General features: G+C 41.7%; 1 protein-coding gene across 10 annotated transcripts in view; it reads right to left on the bottom strand.

Moving 5' to 3' along the window:
• Positions 1-4673: 4673 nt before the first annotated feature.
• Positions 4674-20702, bottom strand: part of TRPM3 (transient receptor potential cation channel subfamily M member 3) — a 783705-nt gene continuing 767676 nt past the window's right edge. For all 10 annotated transcript variants that reach the window (XM_024738980.1, XM_024738984.1, XM_024738979.1 and 7 more), the window contains 4 exons: positions 18527-18677; positions 18207-18406; positions 16125-16257; positions 4674-6326 (listed from right to left, as the gene is read on the bottom strand). In XM_024738980.1, the coding sequence (XP_024594748.1) occupies positions 4874-6326; positions 16125-16257; positions 18207-18406; positions 18527-18677 (1937 nt within the window). In that variant the 3' untranslated portion in view covers positions 4674-4873. The remainder of the gene's footprint in view (positions 6327-16124; positions 16258-18206; positions 18407-18526; positions 18678-20702) is intronic.

Here is a 20702-nt window from a genome sequence, read left to right as displayed (position 1 = left end):
TTTCTACACTGTCGCGAATGGACTTCTCCCTCTCATCCCTGTTTTAGCAATTTGCACCTAATGGCCCTAAAGAATCAGAAACATGTCTTTCATATATCACAGATGCACCAACACCTAGACCTTGGTAAACCCAAGTGGTATTGGCTAGCTATATCCAGGTCTCGCATAGCTATAGGCCCTGTGGTTAGTACTTTAGTCCATATTATTTGTTCAGAGCTTAAAAAAATAATAAAAAATCCTTGGTTGCTTTTTTGTTTTCAATTAAAAAAAACTGGACATAATCCCCAAACAGTGTAAGAAGCCCGACATTTTGAGTGAGTTCCTAAGTGGTTTAAGTGTCACAGCAGGCAACAGTAAAATGCTAAGTGCCTTTAAAAAGTCAAAAGAAAGGCATAAAGCAGTGCATGCATTTTGTTGCCACAAAATTAAGACTGGATTTGGAGCGGGTTTACTTCATTTAAGTCACATTACTATTATTAAAGAATAGTGAGCTATAATGCAATATCTAGAACAAGGATATAACCACCTACACACTAGCATCACTTTATCTAGAAACAAACATATCAGTGTTACTACATGAACATATTTATAAAATACTGTACACTGCTTCCACGTTGGGTTAGCAGATGTAAACAAACACCTAATTCAACTGGAGCTTAAAATACTATTTTCAGTTCATTTGTCATATAGTCTTTTGTATAACATGCCAGTTTGTCTTTCACAGAATCACAACTTGCCTACCACAGCTCACAGGGCTGGTTAGAAGATGCACATCAGCTTATACAAATATTTTACAGTGGTCTACGGGAATGTCAAAAACATAAAGCAGATCAGGAACAAAAGTGCCCATTTCATGAGGATGCTAAATAACATGGAATTGGGAACATCATTAATCCTTGCAACATGTGCTTCTTTATTGAATGTTACAGATTTGTAAATGATTATAAAGCTGTCCTGTAACGTTCATTAATACAACCACATGCTACAACTATGCTGAGTTAAACACAGGTTACATATATGTTTACATGTGTTTTATAATACAGCATTGCCCCACACACACTGAATGGTATAGCCTATAGATGTAGCATGATTGATGACTGGATAATATTTATTATCATTACAGAAGTTAAACAGCCTAAACATTCAGAAAGATTAGACTGTACAGCCTCAGAAACTAGAATAAATGTGCTATCCAGTTATCTACCATAATATTATCTATAGAAACCATCTTTTAGAATACATTTGAAACATTCAGAAGAAACACATTTTGTGTTCTTGCAAGTACATTTTTCTCATTCGATTATTCTGATATATATTTTTTAAAGGGGAAACTTTCAAAGTGCTATATAATATCCTAGACCTGGAAGCTTAGACTTAAAAAAAAATCCAGTTCTGTAAAGTGCTGCATTCTGACCCCTAATACACCTTCTGGCTGGAGAAATACTCAAACTAGTCACGGCAATTACACTCAAGCTTTCCAGCTTCACTGAAATCCATTAAGGAGGGGGTTTCTAAGTATAAGTATAAAGTATGTTGGTTAATCAGGAATTTCCATGGTCATTTTCATTAAACATCCTTACTTTTTTTCTTTTTCAAAAGGACTGAGTAATTTAGAACAAATCATGACATATAGTAGTATACAAAAATTGGCACCTTAGAAGCACATGATTAAACCAAAGCTATTTACTTCCTTGAGCGCTCTATGACTTTATTTACATTCCTCAATAACTTGCTGCTCACGGGCTGCTTAATTCACAGAGACAGGTAATTAACGTCCCCTCGATCAGGGACATGGTGAAATAAATGAGCTGGACACAAGCTGACTGTACAAGGCCACAGAATCAATGCCACATCGGTGTGCAGAACACCCAGAAATGGAAAGAAATGGATGGAAGCATAATACACATGTAAGTGCACAGGAAAGAAATGGCTCATGAAAGTTACACAGGTTGTGTTTAAAGTCACTTAAATTTGGCTTATATATTTCACACACTTCACAAAAGATGTAAGAACTTCATTTTCATGCACAACAAAAGGACCAGGTAGTCACAAGGTCAGGGCTGTTAAATACTTTGTTTCCCAGGTTCTGCTCGGTTCTCTCCAGAAATCACGATGAATGGAAACACTCATGCTCATAATTTCTTTCCCCTACTTTCAATCTGGTCCAGAATGAGGCCCTGGAGGTGCTGGGATATCCTGCTCTGTGGTCAAAGAATAACGATTTCACCTCCTTCTTAGATTCCTCTACAGATTTAGAGAGGCTTCTGGCTTTGTAAATGTGCTCCATACGTAAAACCATCAAAGTGTTAGGATGTAAGTACATCAAACTAGCAAAAGCTAATCTAAGGAACAAAAATAACAAAATCTTGGTTCAAACTCTGGTGCTGAGACTTGGCCTTCCCGAGAGTCACCGAGGAACGGTCTTGAAATGTCAAGTGCCTATTACAACTGCGTTGATTATGAACAAACATGGTTCCTCCTCCTCATTATCAATCAATATGGAACCAGGGGTGCATGAACCCTTTAAGGTATATTGCAACTTTGCATGTATGTACATTTTTTTCTGGGAAGCGGGCCCAGAGCTTTCATTAGACCCTCACAGAGATTCGTGACTCAAGGAAGTTTAAGGGCAACTGATCTATTCTCAAATGTGTGTTCGCTGAGGGGGAAATAGCCAATATGGAGTTCAATAAAAATTTAAGTGTTTCTAGAGCAATTATATATGAGGGACTCTGGTGACTTATTTCTTATTCACTTAAATCCAAGGAGTGAAGAAGGAATTCTTTAATTCTTTATATGTGGCCACATCATTATCTCTACAACTGAAAAGCTTGTTCAGAAGGTTTTGGGTTTTGTTTAAATATTTAAAGGCTAGAGATTTTGTCCATGTACTTACTTGATTTCACATAATGAGACAATTTGGAGTTCATAACTACAGAGAAACAAAAGAGCCAGGTAGTATTTGGGGTCAGAGACATTAAGTCCTTTTCCTTAAAGATCTTTGTTCACTTTGAAATCAGTGATCCAAATAGGAATCCAAAGATTTCTTTATCCCACTTTAAATCCAGATTCGGATCTAGAAACGTATGCCTATATTCTCGAGTCCATAATACTATCTGGCTTAGACTGGCTTGTCTATTCTGATTGTACTTGGCATAATCGCTTTGTGTAGGAGAAACCAGACTAAATGAGACGTCATGACAGCAAGTGCTTCCGCACAAAAAGGGGCAGAGGGAAGATGGTGAGTCATGCTCTAGTTTGGTACAAGGAAAAGCTGAGGTCATAGGGATTTAAAAAATTCATAATTTCAACATCTGTCAAAATTTAACATAATGAACTCTTTCAATGGAACTCCTTGGATATTAAAAAATCCTGGTTATATCTCAAGGTGATAGAAAAGTCCAAGCCTTTTAAGAAAGCTCTATATGACTGTTTATATACTATATATTAACATGTCTCCCTGGGTAAATGCATATATATGTATATAAGCAGCATATACTACAGAACTCTTTACATGTTTATTTGTTTTCTATTTTAGTCTACTGTATCTTTTTTATAACTCTGTGTATAAGAAAAATATTCATGGTATGCCTGCAACTGATGGCTTGGGTTGATACCAAACTCCCAGTCAATTCTAAGGTTATTTATGGTTTTGAAACTTCCTTAAAAAGTGCTTTGGAACATCCCATAAAAAAGATACCAGCCCTTGAAAAACTCCAATTAAATTTATGCTGAGCTCAGATTAAATGGCAAAACTCTAGGTATGAAAATATCTACATGTAACCAGATATTCATATACAAAATGCTCGCGTGATGAGTGGTGCGGAAAATTGGCAGTTACATCCTGGAGACATTCAGAAGACATGGTAGACTCATACAAATGATGAAGGTCACACAGCAGCATCACACATGACATGGATGGTGAGAAGATAACAGTATCCCATATGGCAGTTTTAGGTGAGTTCTGCCTACTATTTTTTTAAGTTCACTATTACATATTCAGTGAGTGGCTTCACTGATGACAGGTGAGATACAAAATAAATTAAAATATATAAAATTATTTAATTACATTCATCCTGAGCTTGCTTGACTACACTTGAATGCCCACTGTTTATAATAAACCACTTGACATCTGTTTTTAACATCAATTCTTCTTTCATTTTGATTGCAATACAAAAAGGCATTTCTTTTCCCTTTATTTTCTTCAAAAAAGATAAAAGTTGTGGCACCAGAAACGAATATATAAGAGACAGGTGAACTATGACTGTTACCTTGGTTTTTCTTTATAATGATCAATTACAGAAGTGTTGGCATGAGAAGGATGTGGGACGTTAGGTAGAACTGCTTGCTGCCGGCTTATACTGAATAAAAAGGATGCTCTTCATCAGTCACCAGTGATGGAGCCAATGTGAAAAGAAAACAGAATTGAAAGTTTAGAATATCTCATTTGTATGCTGGCTATTCTATTTTATTTTTGCAATTTAGCCCTGCATCCTAAAACTCTTGATAACGGTCAGAAATGGAAAGATGACTCCTGGCACGGACAGTGCTTGAAGCCCCATTCATTCCCAGAACTCATGGCTTTCTGAAGTGACTAGTGATACACATTCATCTCAACCCTTCTTCTCCCTCTTTCCCCTCCCTGTCCATCAAGTGTGAACATGACTTAAATCCCATGTTTGGCACTGGGCCAGAACAAATGCTTTCTTGATCTCTGCCCAGAAGTCACCTTTGAATTAACACCTCCCAAAGCAATATTTGTTTTGCTCAGCTAAGGATAAAGCAGATAAGTTTCAAGAAACGGGAACAGGTGAATTTTGGGGAGAATTTTAGGGCTGGATTCTTGAGCCTCCTGCAAAGCTTACTGGAAGGTTTAGTTGTGTTTGCTTTCAAAGCTGTGGAAAGCGGATGTTCTGGAGAGTCTCCTCATGGACAGACTGTCCCCTCGGCCCTCTGGCTTGGAGGACTTACTCCTCTGGAAGGGATTTCTCAGGCTTGCTGCGTTCCGCTGCCTGTCGAGCTTGTCACTGATGGAGAAGCTCTTCCTGGTGTGTGCATATGGCACACTTGGCTCCTCTGCTGAGTAGCTGCTGGCACGCTCTAGCTTGGGAACTGTGATGTTGTTGGACAGTGTTCTGTCTGAATTATCACCCTCCTGGGGGCGTATTGCAATGGTGGCTCTCCGGCCCTTGGCCTCATTCTCCTCACTGTCAGAGCTGGGGTGACTCAGTTCTGCTTCTCGTTCGGGATGGCAGCATGATGAGTCCTCCACTTTTCTTCCAAGATCTCCTGGGAAGGTGGCTCTGTCAGCAATCACTTGAGGGGCATTGACACACCTTGTGTCAATACAGTCTGTAATACTTGTGTATTCTGCTGTTTTCACAGGCACCCCAATGTTGGCATAATAGCTCCTCAAAGGAGAAAACATAAAGCTGTGAGATTTCACGATGGGGGCCTCTTCTAGAAGGAAGGGGGTGGTGGCTAGGTAGCGGCTACTTTTGGAACGCTCGATGGTGTGGTACATTGGAGGGTCAGTGTCCCACAGGTTTTGGCATTCTGGGTGGTGGGTATAGTCTGAAGAAAAAGATTTAGTGTCCATGGAGGTGATGTCCTCGAAATCAGTGTTCCGGCTTGGAGGTCCGTCTGTGGGTGCAACAGTTGCATAGGCACTACTTGAAGGAGCTGTGGAAGATACTGGAGCCGAAAAGCTTGGCTCTCCCAGCCCAAGGATGTTCATGGAATTGTCCAGAGGGTCTACATCACAGTGGAGCTCATCCATGGCAGAGACATAGATGTCTATACATGAAGACGGTCTCCTGGAATCAGGAACAATGGCCAAGGTGTTTGCAGGGGCTGCAGGAGCTTTGGATTCTTTTGCTACAGAGTGGGAACTAGTAGCCCGGTGTAGGCTCAGGGACCTTTCTTTAAGAAGACTCTCCAACTTTTCTATCCCACCTTTGTCTTTCATACTGACTGAATAGAAAGAATGGCTTCGCATACGGGGCATTAGGGTTGGAGAAGTTGGGGACAAGGTCTCCTCACCTGCAGGATCTATACTCTCTTGGAGCTTGAAGGTGTTCCCCTCCTGGCTGTTGAAGCTGCTCTGGCGGACAATGTAGGCTGCGTCTGTGCAGTCTGAGGAGGTCCGCGAACGGATTTTGTTGGACTCGGCCCGCTCCAGACCCGTCAGGCGCTCCAGGGCTGTAGCCATGCGCCCGATGAGGTCCTCGAGCTGCGCCAGCCGGATGTCCACGGTCTGGAGCGAGGCCCTCATGCAGTGTTCCCTCTCGTTGACTTCCTCCAGCCGCATGGACATGTTCTCCACCCTGGGAGGGAAAAGAGAGCCAGTCACTTGGGGCTGGTTTCTCTGCGGGAGGCTGGAGAGCACAGAGGGGATCAGAGTTGCGCCCGGACTCGGTGCCCTCGCTGTCCCACTGGAGGGAAACTAGGGGGGTGGGGACGAGAGGATGGCAGTGACCCTGTCACTGAGAATGACAGAATCTCCACCTTCTGGAGCTGGAAGAGGCTTTAGAGATTATTGAATCCAGCTGTTTTTAGCTACTAAACCCCTTTTCCCTCAGTGAAAATTAATGCTCAATCCCAATAAATAAACACCAAAGTTGAGTAGTAGTTCTTGAAGTAAAGTGGGCCAAAGTCCCACCTTTTCCCACCCTCCTGGCTTCGCTGTGGCTTGGGGCAGGGTTCAATGACCTAAATAAGTATTAGGGTGTTGGCTTATCAGTCACAAACAAAATGAGAATGTTACATTTCGATAACTTTACCCAGACTTTTGTAGTAGAATTGCAGAATGTAGCTATTCTTACTGCAGTGTACATTTAAATTTGTATTCTATGGACTGGGATTATGTTTATTTTGCATTTATATAATAATCTTTTGCTGTTGTTGTTATTCAAAACAATCCTTTTAGAATGTAGTGCCTCCAAAGGAACTGATATAGTACTGTCACTGGGTCACCTGGAGCTGATCTAATTTAACCGAATCCTTTCATTAATAAAGGAAAATCAAACATCAAGAAATTCAGCCAAGATTACATAGAGTAATTTATGGTAAATTACTCTGGAGTGGCTATCAATAAATAAATAGTCCTACTCCTCTGTCTCTGTCTCTCTGGGTAGCTGATCACAGATGCTTTATATTACAGTTATTTCTCCAGGTCTTGACCCTCCCCACTGGAAATTCTTAGGTGTGTGACCTGTCTCATATTCCTGTTCCCATTTCTGTGTTGCCAGCCCAATACACGCCAGGTGTCAATAAAGGGTCACTGAGTCAATCACCGTGATGAACTTGATTTCAACTGTCCAATAGGTTGCCTGGCCATTTATTTATAAAGACAGAGACCACACATTTAAAATAAAATTGTGCCATATTTTCACCTGCTCAGATTAACTTGGAAAGGACAAACCAAAGCCAAGTTTTGGTTTGAGCTCAAACTTTCACTTTTAGATGCCCAAAGGCAAATCTTTTGGAGAATCTAAATAAGATCCATTCACAACTTTCTTGGGGGGCATAAAGATACTTTTCCAATACTTCCAATATGCACAGCTAATCACTGACTGCTGACCCTTAAAAGGAACATGGCTGCATGCTTTATGAAGAGCGGTGGGCATCAGAGCTGGGTCCCTCCAGCTGGTGTAGTGGTGGTAGTGATGGCGATGGTGGGTTGACAGTAGCAGTGCCTCTATCAGAGAAGACTGTACGTTTCAGTGCCAGAATGAAATGTGAGGCATGTGGTCCCCCTCACTGAGGAACCTGAGGCCTTTTAAAAGCCTCCTCCTCTGCTGCTGTAGCCTTGGGGCCCATTTCTGCCTCTCTTAGCAACAACCTCCCAACTCACTCTACCTACTCTGCTCTTTTACCTCTCAGCTTCCCTTCACTGGTCCAAGGTTCTGGACTGCTCTCGAGAGCCCTGCTTTGGGAACATTTTTTTCTTTTGCTCCTTCCTGCTGCTCCATAGCCAATCCAGAGCCTCCCGGGGTCCAGGCACACTCTGCCATCATGTCCAGGTGTATTTCCAGCAGACTTATAAATCAAGCAATTCTGTGTCTGGCAAACACAATGCTATTCATCCAGCTAACACAGATGATTCAGAAGGAAAATTCAACTTTCCTCTGTTTCACTTTGTTTTGTGGTATAAACATAGCTTGAGAAACAAATTACTTACAATAATAAGTTTGTGTGTCTTACAGACTTACAATTCACTTCTTCACCATCTAGCCCATGGAGTTTTCAAGTATTACAATTTCATTTTTTTTTGTAATTCAATAAGCTTTGTGTAAGTGGACAAAAATACTTCTTCATTAAAGTCAGGAGAAGGACAGATGGTACATTTCTATAGAATGAGGAGTTTTGTTTGGTATACCCTAGGTACTGGGTCCACCTAGCTTTCTAGTGTTGGCAGAGTAACAAAAGGCAGTGTAGTTTTCTTCCTCCCTCTCCTGCCCTTTCCTGGAGCCTGGTGTATACAAGGTCGGTATGGAAAGAGATAAAGATGCTCTCTGAGCATAACTGCGTGCGATCATTAGTTTGAGCATGGTGAGCTATCTCCCTGCACTGTGGGGACCCTCCCCTCCCTGCATCCCACCTCGCTTTAGCACCAAGATCCAATACTGCAGAGAAAACTAGCAGGTGAGAGGCCAAGCTAAGGCACCAAGAGGCAATTGAAGACTAAGGACTTGGTTGTGGGGAATAAACGGAACCCAGAAACTAAGGAGCCCAAGAGGATGGGAGGAAGAGAGGGGAGGTACAAGGAGGAAGAGGGTCGTCCAGGAAAGCAAGGAGGTGCCCAGTAGAGCCTCAAGAGCAAAGATAAAGAAGCATGGCTCCCGGGGATGGAAGTAGGGGAGGAAAGCCTGCTAGAACAGAGCCAAGGAGCTATTCTTCACCAAATCTTAATTCTCCTGTGGGCTCTGAGGTGCTTTGGAATGTAAGATTTGAATTTAAAAAAAGAAAAAAAAAAAGGACTGTTTGATCCATTTCCTTTCAGAATTCTAGATGTGTTTAACCACCTAATTATATCATCAATTAGAGCACGGATATAACTGATAGGGGTTTAATGTAGGAGTTATAAAAGAATAAACGTTCCTAGAGTCAAGTTTACATATGCTTGTTCCATAAATAGAGTACTTCTCTTAATCTTTAAAAAAGAATTCTTGAAAAGTTATTTGCAAATGGGCATGCATCACAGATAAAAATAGGTCTGAGGAACAAACCAAGAGTTTCAAGTCATGATTGCAGTTTCTAGGAGCTGACTCTGGTCAAATAAATCAGGAGATAAAATGGAGATAAGAATTATAAGAACTTAAGGATCAGTAAGAATTCTTAAGGAGATAGATATGGGAAGTGACTAAGTAAGAAAAGAAAAAGGAACTGTGGAAAGGAAGATGTTGTATGAAGGAACACTTTATTTTTCTTTCCTTCTTTCAACTCTCCAGACCTTGCATGGCTTATTTCAGAATAACTCACAAGGCAATCACAATAGGGACCCAGCAGAACCCTGGAAAGATGTGAGGTGGCTCCTGTTCCCAGGAGGCCAAGAAAGTGACAGCCAGGAGCCCATTAGAGAGGACACAATAGGCTGGTGAAACAAACAAACAAAAACCAGGTAGTAAAACAACCAGCCTCTAACAGCCAATGTGATAAGGAAAAGGGCATTCAAAAGAAGATTCTGGTGGCACAGAAAATTTCAACTTCAATATGTAATTTCTTAAGGATTATTGTATTACCTTCTAGAAATTCATCTTCTTTTCTGATAACCTCAAAATGTAGTTAAAGGAAATATGGTAAAAGGAAAAAGAGAACTGGCAGACCATGCCTGCTCTAAATTTCAAATATTCCCTGGAGTGCCAGCAGTAGAATGGGTGTAGGATGAAGAGCAAAAACAATCCCAGAACACATGAGCCCAACTGTGGAGACTCTTGCGGGGCGGAGGGGGGCAGCGGGGAGGGTATACTGACACACGTTTTCAGATCAAAGGCAATGATGCAGAGCAGCTAAAGCGAACTCTTGCTTATCCACAGACTGATACCTAATTTGTGAATTATTTAAGTCCTTTAGGGTCACCTACCCTTCCCTTTGGGCCAGTTAACCTTCTCACTAACTCTGGGACCAAAAAAAGGGAGAAAAGTTTAAATTTGGTTCTATCAATGGAGATATCAAAGATCAGTTTTAGAAAAAGTCATGGTGGCAAGTGGGTGAAGTTCATTTTTTTTGGCTTACATTATTTTTTGGATTATTTATAAATTTCATATATCCTAAGTTATTCCTCTCTCTTTGTTATGAAAAATTATAAGTTGTATATGCTATTAATAGTCATTGTCTAATACGTTTTAGATCCAGGTGAAGTGAAAAAAGGGCATAGAGCCCATTGGTTTGGGAAAGATAATGTTAGATTAAAAGATGACAGCAAGGAATAATGTATATCCAGTAGATTAAAAGATGACAGCAAGGAATAATGTATATCCCAGTTGCTCCAATTGTTACTGTCAAGGAGAAAATTCAAACTGAAACTTCTGACAGGTGCGGCCCTGCGGGTGGGGTGATGGTGAGGATAAACTGGAAGCTCTAAGTTAGGGGTCTGAGAATCAAATGCCTATAGAAGGGTAGATCAAGTGAGTAGGTGAAGCAGGCAAGGCGTAAGAGAACAGAGGCAAGGAGTCTGTGTCAGCAGAGAGCACACGCAGTCCAAAGGCATTTGGAGTGAATTTTAACAATCATTGCAAGCTCAACACAACAGCCCTCTGTGGGCAGATGCTGCCCATGAGCAATCAGTTTGCAAATTCTGCTTTAAATGAGTTAAAGGAACCAGAAAAGAACTTCCATCTCTGATCAACAGAAAATGTACGTGACCCTTAAAAACCAAAGGGAAGTAAAAAGAAATGCCAGGGACTTCCCTGGTGGTGCAGTGGTTAAGAATCCACCTGCCAATTCAGGGGACATGGGTTCGAGCCCTGGTCTGGGAAAATGCCACATGCCGTGGAGCAACTAAGCCCGTGGGCCACAACTACTGAGGCTGCACTCTAGAGCCCGCAAGCCACAACTACTGAGACCGCGTGCTACAACTACTAAAGCCTGTGCGCCTAGAGCCCATGCTCCATAACAAGAGAAGCCACTGCAATGAGAAACCTGCAAACTGCAATGAAGAGTAGACCCCTGCTCACAGCAACTAGAGAAAGCCCGCGTGCAGCAACGAAGACCCAACGTAGCCAAAATAAACAAATTAATAAAAAAAAAAAAAGAAAAGAAATTCCAGGAGACTGCAGATAGGAAATGTTTTTTCCTGACATTCAACATTCCTGGATTCTAGGAATTATGGGAGTTTGACATCAATTGTAGGCAGCATTACTGAATGGCTTAGTCGCAGGTAATTAAGCAGATGGTATCTTTTGAGTACTTTAAAGAGATAGGATTAGTTAACACGCAACTACATGGGCTCAATGTTAATCTTGTCTCTCTTTTGATAGTCTAGACTAATAGAGAGAGACAGATGTATAATACTTTTGACGAAGTACATTGTGATTTTGGCAGGGAGGTTGACACACTGGAGTGACTAGAGAAATATGGACACCTGGCTGGCTGATTAACCGATGGGCCGATGTCATGATGAGAGGTAGTTTTTGGAGTCATGCAATATCTTAGTTCTGTCTTGGTTCGCCTGATCTGTGCTGGTGACATTTTGGTGGATTATGTTGAAGGCATAGTAGGTATGCTTAGCAAGCAAACAATGATAGAAAAAGAATAGGATGAAAAATTAATAGACTGATGATAAAATCAGGATCCAAAATTGTCCTTAAAATGCGAGAATAATGAGCCAAAGGGGGAACAACTTAAAGAAAAATTTCACAGCGATGAATGTTAAGTCTTGATTTTAGGTTGAAAACAAACATTTCACAAGAAGAGGTTTGAGGATATTTGAATTAGCTCACGTGAAAAAGCCCTGGTTTTAATTAACTGTAGTCTCGCTCTGAACCAAAGACGTGACTTGGCTGCTATGATTGTAATGCAATCTCATAGCAAATAAAATGTATGGATCAAACAATAACTACCAGTTACTGAAAGCATAATATCTCATATATGTTATCTCAATAACTTTTAAGATTCTACAGTTAGGTATTAATACTTCATTTTACAGATGGGGACATAGGTTCAGAGGAGTTAAGTAACTTGTTCAAGGTCACACAGCTAGTTACTGCAGAATTAGTATTAAAATCTTTCCATTATACTGTGTTCTTTCTCTTGTAACATGAAAAGAACTGCTTGTTCTATTGTACTCTATGATTATTAGCCTAGCATATAGCAGATGACAAAAACAGTAAATGAATGAATAAAGGAATTGAATCTAGGCTCTAACTAAAACACAGAATTAAGTTCCATTTAGAGAGCACATTTAAAGGGTGACGTTGACAATTTAAAGTGCATACTGAGAAAGTGAGCAGGGTAGTGGGAGACCTGCTGTATGCATGGTAAGTGGTTAAAAGATCTTGGGATATTTAGTTTAGAAAAGACAAAGCAAAGTGGGGAGATGATAGTGATCTTCACCTATGTAAAATACTTTCTCAGAGAGAAATGAACTTAATTTTTTTCTGTATTTATTCATAAGGCTGGTATCTAAGGCAATTTCTCCTCTTTCTAGGAGGTGCTCAAATAGAGGCTGAGTGTAACGACTATGCATTCTTTCAAAGCAAAGTCCTTATATCCCCACCCCTAACCCAGGCCCTGTTCAGTACCTGCTTGTCAAAGTGCTGTTGGTCAGGTGTGGGGGAGAAACACTGCTTTGGGTACAAGTAATCTGTATTCACTGACCTCCCGAACTTATTGTGAATGTAAGGTGCTGAATTTTGTATGTTCCACAGTGAATAATTTTGCACCGTCCTCTCCTACTTTAACTTTTATCTTGTCCATCGTATTCTATTCGTGGTCCCCAAAGTGTGGTCCAGAACCAGCATCAGCATCACCTGGGAACTTGTTAGAAATGCAAATTCTCAGGCCCCACCTTAGACATAGTGAATCAGAAACCCAGAGTGGGGACGGATGCCCAGCAACCTATGTAGTAACAAGCCTTCCAGATGATTTTCAGGCCTTCTAAAGTTTGACAACACTGAGTTAGATGTTTCTGGTTGTTCCTGCCTTGGTGTACACTGGAACTCAATGAGACTGTGTTTTCTGAGGACAGGGCCCTGCCTTATTGCCCTTACAGTAAAGGTCCAGTATGCATGTACTGAAACAGAACTGAACTAGTTAAAGGATGATGAGCACAGAATTTGATGGAACAAACTCCAAGGATTGGTTATCTTCAGCCAATAGTCAAAAAATCCTCAGAAAAGAAGCCAGTCACCAATGTTGCTTAATAGCTTAGAAATTTGGTTATTTTAATATAATTATCACCAGCTAGATATTGTCCCAAATAAGTGAGGGCACTGGTTACAATCAATTAGCTCATTATATTCTGGAACTGTATTGCTTTAGATACATCATGGTCATTGCTATATAAAAATGGGAAAGTCAAGGATTTTTCAGGATCAAGTTCCTCCAAGGTGTTAATGATCTCCTGAATATTGTATTGAACCCTATACATACCATTTGGTGACAAAAATATGATTTAATAATGATCCATTTAAATAGACAATTATGGAAGTATCTTTGGATTTCTAAAAAGATTCATGCAAATAGAACATGTATAAATAAATTGTATTTTAAAGGTAGTAGCAGGGGGAGAAGCATGGGGCTCACTATGTGAAAAAACCCTTTTCCCAAGTTTTTAGTAGAGCAAAGAACCAGCTCTTAATTTTTCTGATTTCAAATCTCTGTATTGAGGTTATCTAATATGAAGAGAAAATTATAAAATATTTTATTTACTATATAGAATGTGCACAGTTAACTTATGTAAATTTAACATATGTATTCAAATGTGTGTTTATACATATTTATCTATTTATCACTCTATCCACCTATCTATCCATCTAGCTAGCTAGCTAATGTACAACAGGACAGGTGATTTCACATGCCACTCCACTTAGAAAGGACATGGCCTAGAGAATGTGTGAGATTGGTAACATGGACCCACTCTTCCCTTGGTTGATTCCCTTATGCACCTCGTGGTGCTTCTATTGTGCTGAGTATAATCCTAGTGTTTAAAGATGTTATTTTTGGGTACATTTACAAATGCAAAACAAACCAAAACTACCACCACCAACAACAAAAGCAAAACCTCAAATAAACACAGACAGAAGCAACAGAAGCAGAATGAGGCCCGGGTTTAAGTTCACTTCTCTGGCACCTGGGCTTGGCCGAGAACTCGTCCTGGTCCTCTAGGCCAGTGTTACTCCAGGAGATCAGCTAACGCCTGGGACACAGGGAGGGTGGGCCTGCACGCTGTCCTGATTTCTGGGAATTGTTCATCTTGGTCATGCTCTGAAGGTTGGGGCTCTGTAACCACCCACAGAAGAATAGGGCCTTGGGGAAGAAGTCTCCTGGAAGCGTTTGTAGGTGTGGGGTGAGAGCCTCAGTTGGAGGTGCTATATAGCTCCTTTATGTTTCCATCCAAAAGGAATTGGTGACAAGGTCACAGTTTACATGCCCTGGTGTCTGTAACTCTCATTCTAGTTCCCCAGAAAGAAAGACAAAGACTTCCTTGCATCTTAACACTCCTTCCCCTACCTTTCTTTCCTCCCAGGTCTGTGGTTTTCTGAATCCAAAAAGCATTTCAAACATATGCTTTGGAAATATGTCTGAGCAATGGACAATGTGTCCACAGGGCACAATTTTCTGGGAACCACATGGCTATATGTCCATTAATAAATAGCTTTTTCAAGGCCTCAGCATGAGAGAGATCTTTAGATTTGCAGCTCCTTCCTCTGTTTGCTGGAAAATTGCTTCGTACCATATCATCATAAAATGCTCTATTTTGCAATGACAGATGTGTATAAAATCTGTGCATGGCTTTAAACTTTATTAATATTGGCTGAGTACCTATGGATACAATCACTCAATAGCATATGTGTATATACTCACTTATATAGACTGCATTCTTTAAAGAAATAAAGGGCCAGTGACAGAAAAATGCCATTTGTGTAATTTCTACAGAGCCACTAGAGAAAATGTATGACATGGGTAAGCAGATAAAATGTCATTTCATGAAAACTAGAGGCAACTGACTCAAAACTTAGAAGTCTGAGTCATATATCATCTGAAGTCATGAGTATATCATCCTTTTCCCATTATTTATAATTTGCTTCTGCCATCTTTGTATTGAAAGTGCTTAAAATTTAAAGTTACACTAATGCTTTGTAACACTTGGGGTGCTCTTTAGAAGAGTAGTTCCTAAATGCTGGGTTTTGAGCGCCAGCCTGGAATGAAGTTTGTATTAGTCTACAGCAAAATGGGGAAAATAAGAAAATGTAAGTTCATTTACATAAACTTAGATTTATTAACCTTAAAGGATTCGCTTCTCTTCATTTTAAGATTTTTTTTCTTACAGCCCTACTGGTCTACAAAACTATTTGGCCAATGAGATCTAAAATTATATAGTAAGTAAGTAAAAAATCTGCCTTTATTTCTTTGCTTTTATCTTGTTCTATAAGAAGAAAAAACAAAACAATTGAAAAAAAAAAAAACCCTCAACCATTATTCTATCTAATTCACAAGTCTCTTGCTATTGTTTATTCAGAAGGTATTGGGCACCTATATAAGCCAGGCACTAGGACCATCCTCACCTCTGGAGAAGATGCTCAGTGATCTACATGAAACACAAACTTGATGGAGAGCCTTGAGTTGGGCTGGGTCTCTCTTGGTTTATGTCTGAGTCAGAACTTTCCAATTTCTGGTCTGAGCCAGCAACTCTTGCCCTGTCCTGGACTCAACAATCTCTAGTGTCTAGGAAGGCGGCTACTACTGCCTGCTGGAGAAGTCTAGGGTCTATAAGTCTGGGACTTTGATCTACAGACATTTCAGACAACATTCTGTTCTCTCATAAGCTCGATGATTTCTTGGACAATAAAAATAAGCACAACAGGGTCTCTGTTTTTTTGTGGCCCTGCAAAGAAAATCAATTGATAAGGCATGCCATGGTATAAAACAACCCCAGGAGGCATGTACCCATGGGAACACACCTTTCTGAAGTCACTCGTATCCTCTCATCATTGGACGAGTTGAATCGGTCATCCTTTTCTCTGAAATATTCCTCTATGCACTGCTCTTCAAAATCATGTACTTTCTTGAGCTCATCATCAGTTATGAAGAGCTCTGTGGAAAAGAAATGAGAGATATGAGGCAGAGAAGTAAAAGCGATGGCACCTGACTTGTGGGTCAAATGACATTCCTAATCTAACTCAAGGTTAGGGAATGGGGCCCAGATTCTTCACTGAGTCTCAAACTAAATCCAAATCTGGCAACTTGTGTCACTGTCCTCTTTCTCTGTGTTAGATTCATTATGGGTCTCTGAAGCTCACCTGAGTACACCTGGTTTACTGCAGAGACCGGTTAGAATTATATATATTTTAAGGACAAAAATTAGCTAAATAAAGGAAAGGGAAGCTATGCAGAGAATGGAGGTTTCTTAAAAACTCAACTTCTGGGCTGAGGAGTGTGGCAGACAGACATTGTTCATTCACCTTACTAAAAGCCCTTTGCAACCCAAGTTCCCTTTTCCCTCTTCCCACAACTGAGACTGGAAGGCCAAATACACATTTCCAGTGTCCGTTCAAGCTAGCAACAACCATGAGACCCAGTTTGGCTCAAGGAACAAAAAAAACCTGCTGCAGGAAAGGGTTGTGTATTGAGAAGAGATTTTGCTTTCCTGATAAACTATAAGTATGTGGCTGCTTCTTTCTACCTTTTTTCCCCTTCATGCTTCTTTCTGCCCTGAACATGAATGTGATGACTGGAAGTGCAGCAGCTATTTTGCTACCATGAGACAAGACAGTGTGACAAGGAATAGCTGACTTGGGGTCTTTGACCTCAGTGAGTCATTGTTGAGCTCTGGGCTATTTATTTACCTTTTCACTTTTTGTTGTGTGAGAAAAGTAAAACGTTACATATTTGTGTTACTGTTAGTCTGGTTTTCTATTTATAGCTGGTAAACAAATTCATAACTGATTCAGTGGTAGAAAGAGCCCAGTGGAAATCTGAACCTTTTCTCCCCCTGAGCTTTCTACTTGCCTAAATGGGTGTTTCAAATGGAAATAGTGAATTCTGGAATTCTTAACCCCTCTCCAACTTTCCAATTTTAATGTCTCGAAAGAAGTCAGGCATTGCTGTGTCAGAGAAGTTGTTAAAAGCTTCAGACTTAGAGAAGCAGTTGATTATTAAGTGGCTTTGGTTTCAAACTTTAGTTGCACTAGTGATCACCTGGAGGTAATTCTTGGGCCACAATCCTAGAGGCTCTGGTTCAGTAGATTTAGTGTAGGTGGTCTATCTGACACACTTTGAGAAACCACGGTAGGTTGCTTGTATGGGGGCTGGATTCCCAATGGTTCTTAACTGTGGGTGGTACCCAGGGGATATTTAGGAATCTGCAGGAGCTATTAGTATTCAATGTGTGGAGGCCTGATGTGCTAAATCTCCTGCAATATGTGGAACAATCCTATATAATGAAGAATTATTCCACCCCAATGTCAATCTAATCTCCTTCCAGAAACACTGGGCTAGAAGGTGGTTGGTGGAGGGTCTTTTTTTTTTGTCCTTGGAATCATGGAAAGCAGGACTGGTTTCCTCATGAAGCCATATAGGCATAACCCTTAAGGCTTGGGAAATGTTTAAGACCTAAAAACATGATAGATCCAAAAATGACCATGGAAAATCAAACTTAGTCACCTACAACTCAACTCATGTCAGGATGCTTAAATTATATATACTGCAGCATTGGGAGCATATTAACATGGTTGATATATCTTGTGGTGGGATGTCTGTAAAGTAAGAAGCTTAGAACCTATGAAGGCGCTAAAACAGCCCTGCTGGAGCCTGGTTTTCTCTCACTAAGAAAGGTGTGAGGCTAAGAGTGCTCGCTTTAAGCCTCTCCTGTCTCCCTTCCAGCACCATTTCTCATCATGCATACCCTCCCATCCCTCCCAAGTCTTTGGAGCTGTGGGCAGGAAGCAGGAGGACCCAGGTGCCCAGTGGTCCTGCACGACCACCTATAGACGTGGTGGGGATTTCTGCTCTGCAGTTGCGGGGGGTTGTCACTCAAAGCTTACTCAGGCCATAGTCCCTTTCATCTGGGTCACTCTCGTGTTTTCTCCATCGGCAACACAGGTGCTGGAATATCATGGTCATGTGGCTGAATATGATCAGAGGTGGGGGCAGAACAGGCCTTTCATGGAAAGTCATGATGAGCTGATACCTCTGAAACTTCCATACTTGGTTGGATATTGATTTTACCTCAAAAAATGTATTGCTGAAATACAGACCAGAGAGAATCAAGTGAGGAAAACCCCTGCTTTCTGGAGCGTCATGCCCCGCTCCTGCCTCAGTCTCCCTACTTCATTCCAAGGGCTCTGAAGAAGGACCCTCTTACTTAAAGACAGCGATGAGGAGGTTGACCAGCAGGATGTTTGCCACTAGGAGGTAGCAGGCCATGATGGCCGGCACGATCCAGGCTCCTGTCTTGCAGGGAGGCAGTTGGATTATTTTACCATCCTCTCGAGTCTCATTCTGTCCACAGGGAGCTGGAGGAAGCAGCACAGGTAAGATGTCAGAAATCGTGTGGCTCTGTGATAGAAACCACAGACTGAGTTGAAGGAGGGGTTTTTACATGAAGGAATAATACAGCCATCTCAAAACAAACAGAAAAAGGAATTCCAGAAAAGCCAAAACAAACAAACGAAAGCTTCATGAATATCTCTAGGGGCTGTCTCTGCAGAGGGGAGTTGGTTCTGCCAGTCTCCCAAGTTGTCATCTGACACGAAAGAGGTGGGTGGAGCCCCCTGCTGGCTTGCCGAGTCCCTGGGGCACTTGGTGTCCCCCCCCAGGAAGCCTGGTGAAGGCCTTCCCAGGGAGTGCAGAAGGGGCAGAGTCTCACTGCCCCATCAAGTTACTTTCAAAATGTGCTGTGGAGGCCAGAAGCCGACAGCTGTAAGAGCAGCAGCCTCGAGGGGCTATTGACTTGGAATTAACACGGGGCAGCTGTTAATTGCTTCAAGAAACAACCCAGGGACTCTGAGTTAAGGATTTGCTGTCTCAGTGTGGAAGGAACTAAACACGGCAGCACCTCGGGAAGTATTTAGGGACTGTTGCTCAGTGCTCCTGATGGATGGCATTTCATGGGGAGGGGCAATGAGGGGAGATGGGCCAGGACCCTGGAGCCTGTAGCCACCTGCTTTTTTTCCTGCAGCATTTCCATTCCAAAAATGTGCTTCCAGGGCACAGGGAACAAAACCCAACTGCATTGAATAAATGGGCAAATAGAGAAAAATAAAACATCTGACTGCACAGGGACCATGTGGGGATCTTTAAAAACTGCCAATGCCCAGCTCCACCCCAGTCAATTGAACCAGAATCTTTGAGGGTGGCCCCGGCATCAACATTTCTTTCAAAATTTCCCAGGTAATTCTCAGGTGCCACTAACATGAGTCTACTGAACTAGAATTAGTCTAGAAACATTATGTGATTTTTGACATGCTCTGAAGTCCAAAATACATCTCAATTTATGAGGGTTTTAGTAATATCAGGACACCAAGACTCTGTTTTTATAGCCAGAAAAAGATGGCCAAAGTGCTTCCTTTGGACCAGCCTGTAAGATGATCAGGTGTTGATGGACTCAGATGTTCTCAAGGAGCCGGCATCTTTTTTGTTGTTGGCAGCTGTGGCACTATGCACCCAAGACAGCCCTGTGAGAGGTTCTGATCATTTCCTCCTTTGGAAGGAAAACCCAACGATAGAGCCCGCATTGGCTCCAGGATGAAGTCCAAGCTCTGAGGGCAGCTAACCTGGTGCCATCTCTTGCTACTTCCCACCTCTCCCTCTGAGCACAAACTGGACCAAGTTTCTTGCAGTTCCTAGAACTGTCATGCCCTCTCTTACTTCCTGAATTTTTTTTTTTTTTTTTTGCGGTACACGGGCCTCTTACTGCTGTGGCCTCTCCCGTTGTGGAGCACAGGCTCCAGACATGCAGGCTCAGCGGCCATGGCTCACGGGCCCAGCCACTCCGCGGCATGTGGGATCCTCCTGAACCCGTGTCCCCTGCATCGGCAGGCAGACTCTCAACCACTGCGCCACCAGGGAAGCCCTACTTCCTGATTTTGAGCCATGCTTCCTCTTTCGCTTCCCAAAGGCCCCCTGACACCTTGCTCCCCCCACTCCCATGCTTCACCTGGATGAATCCTATTCACTTTTCAGTGCTTACTTAGCTTTCAGCTAAATTTCTGCTCCTTTCCAGCTGGGACTGGGATAGGTATTGACAAAGATCCTCTGCTTGACCAAACTCCACTCAGGCAGGCTCTTCTGAGCTCTTTTGTGGCCTCAACTTGTGGACTTCCATGCTTGTCTCTGCATGAATCCTGCTAAGTACGTTTAGCCAGAATCCCCATCCTCAATTTCTAATCACCATCGATATCTAATCAGTTTCCTCATTCTCCACTATCCTCCATCTGAAGTCTGATCACACTGGTCTGTCTTCAGTAAGAATCCATTACGTCAGGTAAGCCAGAACCCCCCTTACTCCTGATGTTTCCTCTTAGTGAACTTCTATCCAC

This window comes from Neophocaena asiaeorientalis, unplaced genomic scaffold (genome assembly GCF_003031525.2).
Source record: "Neophocaena asiaeorientalis asiaeorientalis breed wild unplaced genomic scaffold, Neophocaena_asiaeorientalis_V1.1 scaffold249, whole genome shotgun sequence".
Classification (NCBI taxonomy): domain Eukaryota; kingdom Metazoa; phylum Chordata; class Mammalia; order Artiodactyla; family Phocoenidae; genus Neophocaena; species Neophocaena asiaeorientalis.
Note: the sequence above shows the minus strand (reverse complement) of the source record. Positions and strands in the feature narration are given on the sequence as shown.